General features: G+C 55.5%; 1 protein-coding gene across 1 annotated transcript in view; it reads right to left on the bottom strand.

Moving 5' to 3' along the window:
- Positions 1–2,307, bottom strand: part of LOC102184089 (heparan sulfate glucosamine 3-O-sulfotransferase 3B1) — a 42,971-nt gene extending 40,664 nt beyond the window's left edge. The window contains exon 1 of the mRNA XM_018064682.1: positions 1,738–2,307. Within this exon, the coding sequence (XP_017920171.1) occupies positions 1,738–2,285 (548 nt within the window). The 5' untranslated portion in view covers positions 2,286–2,307. The remainder of the gene's footprint in view (positions 1–1,737) is intronic.

The following is a 12,305-nucleotide window of genomic DNA, read 5'->3' as shown; positions in this document are numbered from 1 at the left end:
CAGTTCTTTTCCTGTCAGTTCCTCCCAGCCCGCGCCCCGCCCCGCCTCGCCCCCCTGGCGCGTCTGATCTCAGAAAACGCCAGACTGCCTCCGGCCTCCGAAGGGTTCTACCTGGAGGGCGCTAGTAACAAGCCTGCCTGCCCAGCCCCCGGAATCGTTATCCCCCTAGGAGGAGGAGCGGTGGTGGCTAGAATAATGACAACAATACAGTCGGTGACAATAGCCGGCAATTAGCGCGGCCCCCATCTGCCAGCCAGACACCCGCACGCGCCGGCGCACTCGCTCCTCCGCGCGCCGCCCGGAGCGCAGGTGAGGGCGCCGAGGACCCCAGCTAGCTGCCAGGGTCGGGACGAGCATCCAGGCGCCGGGCTCCAGAGCCACCATTCGCAACAACCGGTGTCCAGGGCCTGGGGACGGTGGGAAGGGTGATGGTCACGGCTGGCTAAACCTCGAGTCTTGGGCAACTCCTGACAATAATAAAAACGTTAGGACAAAAGGGAGGGGAGGGCGAGGCTGGGGAGAGAGCGGTTTTAATCCTTTCGCCCAGCTCCCTTTTATCTTTCGAGCTCTCCCGGTCCCCAAAGAGGGGATGGGGGCAGGGATGGGGTTTGGTTCGACTCTCTTCTTTTGTTTTCCGAAATCCCCCGCCTCTTGCAGGCTGGTTGGGCCTGGAGGGGTGCCGGCGAGTCGAGGGAGTTATGTTTGTGGGGGTCGGAGGCAGTGACCGGGGAGAAGGGCCGGTCCCCTGGTTGGCGACGAGACTTCCCGACACCGGAGTCTGGATCCCTTGCTCACCCGCGCCTCACCAGAAGCTCAACCAACCCAACCGCTCACCCCCAAAGACTGCGGGAGGCCTTGGTAAGAGGTCGTGATTATGACCCCCCCGGGGGGGAGGGGCAATGTCCCTTTGGAACCGCACCCATAACCCGACCCGAGAACCGAGTTTACGGAAGCCCACGCAACCCGCATTTCTCAAATTCATGCACCCATAATATTCTTTGCACCCCGGCGCGTCAAGGGCCCGCGGAGACAGGCGACCCTGCCCCGGGTCTCTCAGCGTCCGGGCCGGGGAGGCGGAAACCGGTGGGCCGTGCCCCGGGCGCCTGGGAAGCCTTCAAAGCGGCGCGCCTCCCGCCGGCTGCAGTGCGCGCCTTTGCCCGACAGGGACCAGCACCGCTCCACGCGCCGCGCGCCTGCCCGCTCGCCCTCCGGAGCCCAGGCTGCCGGGCCGCGAGCGGTCTGACCCTTTCGGAAAGTGAACGGACTCCCCGCGGCCTTCGCAGCACGGCGTCGCTCCCACTCCATCCCCATCCGGACAGCAGAAGCTGCTCTAGAAGTTGGTCTGGGGCGGAGACCGTCCCGGACCCGAGAGGAAAAATAAAACACGAGACTCGTTTGGGAGGCAGCCGCAGTTAGAGGGTTGCGCGCTTTTCTGAGCACCTTCCCAGTTGCTGGCCTCCTTCCTTGAGGAAAGATAGCCGGATTAATCCCTAGGCACCGTGGGCCGCTGAGCCGCCAGATAGTCTGGAGAAGTGTCTCCAGACTGGGGCGAGAGCGGAAGCAGCGCACCCCGTACGGCGCTGCGGGCCAGCACCGCGCGGTCGTCGCTCGGCTCCCCTTCCCGCTCCGGTGGTCCGAAGTTGTACCCCTGCCAGCTCCCCGGTGTACATGCCACGCCCGCGTCCTCTCCTCGTCAGGATCGCGGCTGGAGCCCCTGCCCCTGCCCGGGACACTCACCGGTACCAGGCAAGGCCCTTGTCGTAGCTGCGGTCGAAGAAGTGGGGCTCTGCGCCCACGGCGCGCACGTCGGGGTGCACGCGCAGGAACTCCAGCAGCGCCCGCGTGCCGCCCTTCTTCACGCCGATGATGATGGCCTGCGGCAGCTGCTTGCTCCCGGACCCGCTGAAGAAGCTAGAGATGGGGCTGGGGGAGTCCGGCGTCTCGGGGCTCTGCTCCTCCTGGCTCGTGGCGCCTTCGGCCACCTCTCCGCCCGCAGCCGACTGGGTGGCTGGCGCCGCCGGGAACGGCAGCCTCGGGGGAGGCCCGTCCGGACCCGGGGCCGGCGGGGCGTGGGCGGCGCCGGACCCGGAGCCCAGCAGCAGCAGTCCGGGCGCGGCGGCGCAGGAGCCGGCGCACGAGTAGACGAGCAAGTAGAGCCAGACGCAGAGCATGGCGAACAGCAGCGCGAGCCTCCTCCTCACCGGTGGCGGGGGCGGCGGCGGCTGCGGCAGGAGCCGGCCGGGGACATCGAGGCAGGACCGGCCGCCGCTCAGGCGCTGCCCCATGCGCTGCCCGCGCGCGCGGCGAGGGGCATGGCTCAGCACATGGCGCAGGGCCCGCCGGAGCAGGGAGCGCTGCGAGAGTTCCCTGGACGCCGGGAGGTTCGGCTTATTGGCCCCGCGCGCCCGCGGTCGCCGCTGTTGCTCTGCCCCAGGTGGCGGCGGCAGCTGCACGGCCGGCGGCTTTTGACATGTTGCCGGGAGGAGCCACAACTGGAACGAAGGTCGGGTGGTGGCAACTGCCGGCCTGGGGCTGCGACGCCGCGCTCGGGGCCGGCAGAGTTCTGCACTCCGGCGTTCCGACCCCTCCCGACTGTGCGCGCCGCACGGCCGCTCGCCGGGGCTGCCTCCTCGCGGTCCCGTGAACCGAGCTCTGAGCGCAGCCCCGGCGCTTCCCCGCGGAGGCTGCGAAGGAGGACTGCGCAGGAAGAGCGCCGGAGACCGAGGCAGAGTGGGCGGGCCCGGCCACCGGGAGTGATGGGTCACTCCACCTACCAGAAACCCGGGGCGCCATGCAAATCCCGCCGCTTAGCTGAGGGTTCGGCAGCCAACCAGCTCCCGGAACATGGGGGTGTGGAAAGGGTTCGGGGGCGGTGGAGAGCAATCGGGGGCTGCTATTGGCTGAGAGACAAGGGGCGGGCCTGGAGGGGCGGAACCAAGGCTGGTGACAGGCGCAGCTGGGAGGAAGGATGCTGGAGAGACCGCGCGCGCAGGGAAAGCGCCGACCCTCTTATCGCTGCACCCCGGGGCCCGCACACACTTCCGCACTCGTTCCCCAGGAGCCGGGCTCGGCTGCATTTGCCCCTGTGTGCGGACACGTCACCCCATCCAGATGGTTCGCGGGCGGGATCGTGGTGTGTGCGCGCGTTAGAAGTAGGGAAGGGGTGGAAGCGCAAGAGCCTGGTCGGAGATGCCCGCCCATCCCACTCCGGGACTCGGAGGGGGGCCCTTCCGGAACTGGCACGGGTTTAGGAAGTTTAAGTGGAAATCGCTGGCGAACTTTTTTCTTTAAGTCTCCTTCTTAATCTTTGTTGGGAGTTGATCTCTCTCGGGCAGCAGGTTAACGCGATCGGTGGATCGTTAGATAGTTCCTGAGGAACTATCCTTAGGAAAAATTCTTCCCTCGCTTCCCAAAGTGCTGGAGAAAGGTCGGGAGAAATTAACAGGGAGTTAAAGGCTGTGGGAATTTTTCCCGGCGCCGAAAAGTGTGTGAAAGTTGTGTCCGGATATGAGCTGTTGGGGACGTTGGAAAACGTTCTCTTCCCTTCCCATGAATAAATATCAAAGCCAACATTCGCCTGCATCAGGAGTCGGTTTGATTTGCTGACCTGTTACACGAAGTATTAGGTGTTTTCTCTATGTCGAAAGTCAACTCGGAGCAAATCGATCCTGGAGTTGCACTTAAAGACCACTCCAAGTCACTTTCATAGAGTGACCCGTCCCAGCTTGGCGGCGGCCTCGCTGCTACACTGATGCGCCGCGTTCCGGTTGGAAGCTTCGGCTCACCCCGGCGGCACTCAGGAAGTTCTGGATGAGAAGACTCGACCCCAGGGGGGTCAGAGGGCCTCCCACGCTTGGCCCCGCGTGGTTCCGGGACAGAACCTTCCTTCCGATCCCAACCTCCACGCGGCCCCAGGCTGAGCGCGGCCCCCAGCTGAGCGCAGCCCCCGCTGCCTTCCCAGTGCGCGCGGGCGGGCGGCGGAACCGCCGAGCCCCGGTCCCCTTGCCGCGCTGTCCCCTCCCGAGGAAGTTCCCGCGGGACCTGTTCCCCTCCGCCCGGAACACACCGAGGACGCCCCTCGGTCATGAGCTTCTTTTTTTTTTTTTTTAATTTAATTTTATTTTTTTTTAAATTTAAAATCTTTAATTCTTACATGCGTTCCCAAACATGAACCCCCCTCCCACCTCCCTCCCCATAACATCTCTCTAGGTCATCCCCATGCACCAGCTCCAAGCATGCTGTATCCTGCATCAGACATAGACTGGCGGGTCATGAGCTTCTAAAGTTGGAAAGTCTGCCGGAGAGCGGGAGCGGCGACCCTGGAGGGTTCGGGTGACCCTGCGGCCCCCACCCGGCCCCCACGCCCAGCTGTGCTCCGAGCGATCTCCTGGTAACTCTGGAGCCCAAGACATTTTCTTATAGAGTGGCTGCGAGGGAAGTAATTTAGAAAGAGGATTCCTCCCCCTTTTATATTCACAGGGAAATTTTATTCCCAGGGTTCTTTTCCCCTCTCCTTTGTAAGTGACTTATCTCCCCTCAGTTTTTAATTACATTAATTTATTACTAATTTATTTTAAAGTTCTGAAACATGAGAATGTATTTCTGAGCATTAGCTTAGGCCAACTTTTTCTTTTTCTTTTTTTAAGCGAGAGGGAAAATGTGTCTCCGAAGCGTTTCCTCAAATTCATATTATTTCGGGAAATGAAGTCACTGTCTGCTATCTCTAGGCGGCTTTGAGTTTGTGGACGTCTGCGGATTTGGGGGTGGGTGACAGTGGTTTATGATTTGTGCGTGTTCACACGAATTGTAGCTACCACATGGCTAACTTTGGACGTGGTTGGGTGTGAATGTTATGGTTTGTTTTTGGTTTTCTAAATCGGTAATTCTAATTAAAAATGGTCCCTGTCCTGAGGGTGTGCAAAGTCCAGTGTAAAAGAAGAAAAAAAAAGTCAGTTCGCCGGATATATTTAGGACTTTTTTTCCGGGGGCGAAGGGAAAGAGTGGGTGGAAGCAAAGACTTGGGCATCGGAAATTGTCAGCAGAGCGCAGCGGAGCCGGGCGACCCCGGGCCAAGTCGCGGCCGAGGCCAGCCGAGCGCGTTCGATCCCCACCGCCGAGCGACGGGCTGCGCGCCGAGTTGATGTCGGCGGTGATCCTGGCCTGAACAGCGCCCGGCGGGCAGTTCAACCTGGCGGAGCAACCCTGCCCCGCGACCCTGCGCTTTGACCCTTCTTCCCACTCGGCTGGTCAGCCCCAAAGAGCTCCGCGAAAACCCCTGGCGCGGCGGCCGCTGCTGGCTCTGCCCTCGGTCAAAGCCGTCTCCCTGCATCGTTCCAATCAGCTGATGCATAACCCGAGGTCAGCCTGCAAGGATCTGTCAGCGCGGCCGACAGTGAACCCAACTAGAGCTTCTGCCCTTAACCTGTGCTCAGCAGTGCTGGGTCCCCACGCCACGCGACCACCCAGATACGAGAAAGGCCGCCTTTGGATACATTTATGCATAAGTTTCGCCACCCCCGGGAAACCGAGAGAGGAGTGAATGGGATTTCAGCACACGTGGAAGGGCTGTTTTCTCTGGGTTGGTTTTTTGCGCTTACCTAACATGGGGTGCTCACCTAGGACCACGGACGGCCTAACTCGGCAGGCAGCCCCTTCCCCTTAGAAACGCAGAGGCCGCCCCAGGGGCCACCTCCTGTCCCTCTTCACCTCCTGCTGCCTACCACCCTGTCGGCTCACTCTCTGGCGCTAAAATCCCCCATCTGTAAAGCAGGGGACTTGCGCCAAAGTTTTCCGCCTGAAGGTTCTCTGGTTCTGGGCTGCAGCCCCTGACGCTCATCCCGCCCACCCTCTGGCTCCCCCGGCCGGGCCCCCAGCTGCTCGCCGCAAAGGTCGCACTTCCTGGGCTGCCTGAGCTGGTGGCCCGGAGCCCGGTTCCTGTCACCTGAACCCGTGTCCTCTCCCTGCCCCCCAGCCGGGCGACCCCGGAGTTGGCAGCTGCAAGCTCCCTCCACCCTATGCCCCGCTGAGCCCAGATGCCCGCCCGCAGGGGGGCGCTCCGACAGCTGCGGGGTGGGGGCGGGGGTCGCGGCGCCCCAACTCCCAGGGGGCTGTCCCTGGCGCGCCTCGGAGCCCCCTGTCCTCGCGAAAAGCGCCGATCAGAGCTGAGGGCTAGAGGCAGGCTAGCAGACCAGCCATCAGAAACCCCTTGAAAGAGTGGCGAGAAGGAAACGGCCAAGTGGAAAGGGCTTCCCAGGCTGCGCTCCAGCTGCACTTGAGGGACAGTGTGTCTAGCGACCTCAGTTGGATCCATCACCCTGGCGCCGGGGCTCTGGCAGTTTGAGGTCCCAGGAGGACCCTCAGCACATCACAGAAGAGATGACTGCTCCTGTCCTAAGGATAAAAGAACTCACTCTGGTGGTTGATGTCCTGAGGAGTCAAGGTCTTGTGCTGATTCCAGCTCCCTCACAGTGGCCTCTGTGCTCTGGGTTTGGAGCTTCCCCTGTCCTCAGGCTTCCCTTATCCGAAGGCTCCCTCTGGGCTGGGTCATCAAAGGCGGGAAGCTTCCCTCTTCTGCAAAACACAGCCCCTGGCGGGAAGTCCTTCTACACTGCCTTGCTGTCACCAGGTTCTGGAATGGCTGGCTGCTCGCCTCTGCAGATCTAGGCGGTGATGACACCTCCCCTTTCCAGCGACAAATACGTGCCCTCCCCAGGTTCTCCTTCCCCTCCAGCATCTTCGTAAGTGGTCCTTCTGTTACGCAACCTGTGCGTTACTCAGGTGATGTCCCACAGCTTTCCTGCCAGGACCCTGACTTTGTCACTGTTACTGTTAGTTGCAGCCCCATGGACTGTAGCCCACTGGGCTCCTCCATACATGGCATTCTCCAGGCAAGAACGCTGGAGTGGATTGCCCTGCCCTCCTCCAGGGAATCTTTCCAACGCAGGAATCAAACGATGGTCTCCTGCACTGGGAAGTTTATCCCTAGGGTTGCATTACTTTGCCTAATCTGGTTCCCAGCCACTTACCAGCTGTGTGACTTTGAGTAAGTCACACACCCCTTCTGAGCCTCAGTGCCACTGGCTGTCATTGCGCTCTTCTGCTCCAGATGCTGTCAGCTCCCTCTTTCTCCTCTTTCTCCATCAGGGTCTCCTGGCCATGGAAATCCTCCAAGGCCTGTCCTGCCTTCAGTCTTCTGGGCCCGCACTGGAGAAGGTCACGTCTTAGAGATGATGGGTCCAGCTTTAACTTTTCCTCCACAAACTTCCACGGACATGTAACGGTGCAACTCTCCTAAGTGTCCCCAGGAGGCCCACTTCCCCAGCCCCTGAGACAGCATTTCTTATGATCCCTCTGGCATTTCTCAAAACCTCTTTGAGAACATAGATGTCCACACCTTTACACCACCAGACGAGCACCCACCTGACTCCTCCCGACTCCTCCTTCCTTCCTCTTGTCGCAGTGGAGGCAGCTGTGGGCTAGCCTGACACAGAGTGAGCCTCAGGCTACTCTGAACCTGCGCCCTTCTCACCTCCCATCTCCTCAGCCATGAGTCACAGCCCTTCTGTGTGGACACAGGCCACCCAGTCCCGGTCAGTGAAGGGCGAGCTGTCTCAGCTGCTGTGTGCCGCACAGCCTCCAGCTGTCAGTCCCTCCAGGCTGCAGAGGGCTCCTGCAGAGGGCTCCTGCAGAGGCCGGAGGTCATGCCCTTTCCCAAGCAGGGATGGGGGTGGGGACATCCAGTGACCACACAGGAGGATAAGGCTTGGTCATCCTAGTCAGCTCCAGGCATCTCTGAGAGCCTCCTGCTGGGTGGGTGGGCAGAGGATGTGGGGCTCAAGTTGCAGCTGGAGTCTCAAGCCTGCCTTGCCTCCTCCTCCTCCAGGTGTTGGTCCCAGGGCAACCTGCTTGGTTGTCCAGGAGCCCGACCTGACATATTTCCTTCCCTCTCTAGCTCTTCCCCAATGGCTCAAGAGGTAAGAAACCTGCCTGCCAATGCAGGAGGCGTAAGAGATACGGGTTCGATCTCTGGGTCAGGAAGATCCCCTAGAGGAGGAAATGGCAGCCCCACTCCAATATTCTTGCCTGGAGAATCCCATGGACAGAAGGAGCCTGGCGGGCTTTAGTCCATGGGGTCACAAAGAGTAGGACATGACTGAGCACACGAGCAAGGAAGCCTCCCTCTCTCTGTTGTGCCATGTGTCAGAATGTCCTTCCTTTTTGAGAAGGGATAATATTCTATCCTTAAACCATGGATGGCATCATGGACTCAGTGGACATGAATTTGGGCAATCTCAGGGAGATAGTGAAGGAAAAGGAAGCCTGGCATGCTGCAGTCCAAGGGATTGCAAATGGTTAGACATGACTTAGGGATGGAACAATATTCCATCATATAAGCCACACTTTGTTTATCCATTTATCCATCAATGGACAGTGGAGTTGCTTCCACTTTTGGCTATTATGAATAATATTGCTATAACCAGGAGTATAGCCATATTTCTTCAAGACCTTCCTTTCAATTATTCTGGATATCTACCTAGGACTGGAAGTGCTAGATCCTGTGGTAATTCTGTTTCACTTTTTGAGCAACAGCCATACTGTTTTTCGTGGCATCTGCCCTGTTTTACATTCCTACCAACAGGGCAGGAATGTTTCACTCTCACCAAAGTGAAAACAAAGGTTTCACTTTCTCCACACCCTCACCAACAATTGTTATCTTATTTTTTCTCATAGCAGCCATCCTAATGGGTGAGACCTCACTGTGTTTTTTAATTTACACTTATTTAATAATTAGTGCACCTTGCCGTATTTTTGCACATTCATAGTATAAACTTTCTATAGTTTATAAGCCCCACTATAGAATGGATGGGGGGCATCTGATGTAACACAGATGGGGAATTTTCAGTCACATCATTTAATTTTAAAAATAGAACACGAATCCAGATTCCTTACCAATACCCTTAAAATCCCGACCTATTTGTATTTTTCAGCCATCACAATGGGACCTTTTTAGATACCCATCTGGTCTGTACTGAAACCCACCTTCAGTGACAGCTTCTTACTGCACACACAGAGAGCACACCTAGAAAATGGTAGAAACCACCCCCAGGAGTGTGAATGCCCTACAGTCATCCGCTCAGGGAATTTAAAGAGCTTTTCAAGTAGCAGGTGGCCACCTGAAAACCTTTGAGCAGATTCTCTTTGCTTATTGGCTAAACAGGAACCCTGATAATCCTCAGCGGTGTCTGGGGGCACCAGTGCTTCCTATAAATTATCTCCCAAAGGTCTGCATATGGTTCTAGATATTTCCTGCTGATTCCTCTTAAAGCGGCAGGAAGTCACGGGACCCAGTGTCATATGGACCAACAGCCACAGACTTGCTGTATCACACACAGATTTTTCTCAGCCCAAAGCCGCTGAAACATAACTTGCAGTCCCTTCTAAATTCTGAGATGTGTTCAGCCTGCAACTGTCCCCAGAGCCAGGTGTTTGTGACCCTGTTTTCGCATATCATCACCAGTTTCTCCGGTGTGCCTTTAATAAATACCGACGCAGACTACCTCTTGTTCTCTTTTGCATCCGAAAGACCGCTGGCTCCAGGGGTTTCCAGCTCTGCGTCACAGTCCCTTTAGTCTCATGCCAATGTCACACTCACTTCACGATGGACACTCTGTCCTCTTTCGATTCTGACCATTCTTCTCTGCTTTCTACTTCTCCCGCTGGAAATCACCTTCGTAACCTATTCCTCATTTCCAATTCCCAACAGTCACCAAACAGACAGACGTAACAGATAAGTGAGTTGCCCGTCATCATAAATGCCACTCCCTGCCCCGCCCTGTCTCCCTGGCTTTGCTAAGTGCATTATGGAAAAAAAAAAAACTGGCTGTACAGCCAACAAAGATGGATTTCCTGTTGACTTCCATTAGCGCTTGATGAATTTTGAACTTTTGGGAAACCTGCTTGAAATAGGAACGCCTGGTACTTTTTGTGAAGTAAGAGTGTCCGTCATCCACGCATGACAATTAGTTCTGAGGTGAAAGGTGAGCTTTGTCCCCATAGTGGTCTGCCCACCTCTTAAACTCCCAGCAGCAGACTTTCAACCCCATTTCCATCTGGAAGGTATAAAAGCACAAAAGTGAGTCTACCTAAGAACCGGCTTAGTTTATAAAGCCCAGAGCAGTTTCTTACTTGGTTTCCCTAATTTTGTGTCCTGAGGAAGTTACTTTTGTGTTGGAAGTAACACACTGTCCAGGAGAAAAATTCTCTCTGAGGAAATCGCTTTTATCATTAATTCAATGGGTGTTTAGCCCACAGGCTCTGCTGTGCTCATCTTAATTAATTGTACTCATCATCACTCATTTCTGCCTGTCCCTCTCCTGCTCAGAGTGGTTCTTGGTTGTGTGCACTTGTGGCTCTCAATTCTGATTTCATCTGGACGAGACTATCTGGTTCTGTCACCTGCTTTCCCACAACTCTTTGGAAAGTTAGTGATCTCTCTGTGCCTCCATTTCTTTCTGTAAAGTGGGTGGTAATGCCATCAGGGCTTAGAGCAGTCCCAGCCCCATGCTTGCATCTAGGATATGCTGGCTGTTCACATCAGAAGTAAATGACTGTCACCTCACTCTCCCTTGCCACAATGCCCTCCTCTGTTCCGTAACTCATGATGGCCCATGATTCTCAGATGAGCAAGTAGAGAGGGGGTGCCTTCAGAACCTATGGAGCTGAAAACACACTCAGATGTTCTGATCTAACTCCCCAGGGAGCACCCTCCCGCCCTCCACTCCCACGGACATTCCCCCACGAGCATCACTTGAATGCCTCCTGTTCAGAAATGTGTCCTGAAGCTTGGCTGACGGTATAGACCACGCCTGGCCAGGTAAGAGAGGAAGGCTGAGGAGGGGAGGCTGAGAAAGCAGAAAAGCAGCAGGCGCCCTCTGGGCTGGTAAGTCGGTGTTGCCAGATCTTCTAATTTTTCCAGCAAAGCTAAAATACAAAACTGGGTTTTTATGTGAAATTGCCTGCATTTTATATGGGAGGGGATTTAAAAAGTTATATGTTTGAAATAAAATTTTAAAAGAGCCTTGGGGATCATTAAGCCAAACACAAGTAGATCAGACTGAGAAACTCCAACTGGTAACCTCTGGCCTTTACAAACCTCTGTTTCTTCCAAAGAGTTCTTGAGCCCAAGCAGAAATGACAATGTTTGAGTCAAAAAGACTTCTGACTCTTGTTAACAGAAGCGAACACTGATTTCCAACAAAGTGGTCATCTAAGCTGCAGCAAAAGGGGCCAGACAGAGCTTCATCCCCCATGGCCCCCACTCCACCGCGCAAGAGACTCCCAGTCCAGCCTCCCTCAAGGAGAAGCCTGGGCCATTGTCGATGGTTCACTTTCTCCTGTTGGTACATTTCATCATTATCCACAGACCAACTCTCCCACTTTGTGAAAACCCTCCTCCACCCCTGCCCTGGCGCCTGGCACCATCCTAGACTGACCGTGGCCAACAAATTGTTGCTACTCAAAGTAATTAAAGTAATTAAGCACATTGGGTTATTGCATGAGAGTAATAACTTACTTAATGGCCCACTTAAACACTTTTTAATGTCAGTCTGTGGTCTGCTTTAGAGCTCCTGCATTTTAAAGTGAGTGAGACTCTGGATCTTCCACTAGCTCCAAGTCTTGATTCACTCGTTTATTCATTCACGTATTTGTATTTTCTTGAGCTACCTCTTTGGCTAGTCCCTGTGTTAGTAACAGAAATGCAGTCCACTGGACTTCTGGTGGCCTGTGGTTAAGACTCCATCCTCCCAATGCAGAGGGCATGGTTTTGATCCCTGATCAAGGAATTAAGATCCCACATCATGTGGCCAAAAAAGTTTTTAAATAAAAATTTGTCATTTAGTTGATAAGTCGTGTTCGACTGTTTGTGACCAGTGGACTGCAGCACACCAGGCTCACCTGGCCTCCACTATCTCCCAGGGTTTGCTCAGATTCATCTCCATTGAGTCGGTGATGCCATCCAACCATCTCATCCTCTGTTGTCCCCTTCTCCTCCTGCCCTCAATCTTTCCCAGAACCAGGGTCTTTTCCAAAAATAAATAAATAAATCTTTTCCAAAAATAAATACATAGAAATCCAGTACATGCCTTCACACAACTCACAATCTGCAGAACCATCTTGATAGCTTTAAATATAGATATAATAAAGGTATCTATTGATTATACAAATGAAGATGACAGATTAGCTCAATACGTGGACTCTAAGGGTGAATTCCGCTGGAAACAGATAGCCATAGACATGGAATCTCT

The sequence above is a fragment of the Capra hircus genome, chromosome 19 (genome assembly GCF_001704415.2).
Source record: "Capra hircus breed San Clemente chromosome 19, ASM170441v1, whole genome shotgun sequence".
NCBI classification, from domain to species: domain Eukaryota; kingdom Metazoa; phylum Chordata; class Mammalia; order Artiodactyla; family Bovidae; genus Capra; species Capra hircus.
This window is presented reverse-complemented; position numbering and strand designations above follow the sequence as displayed.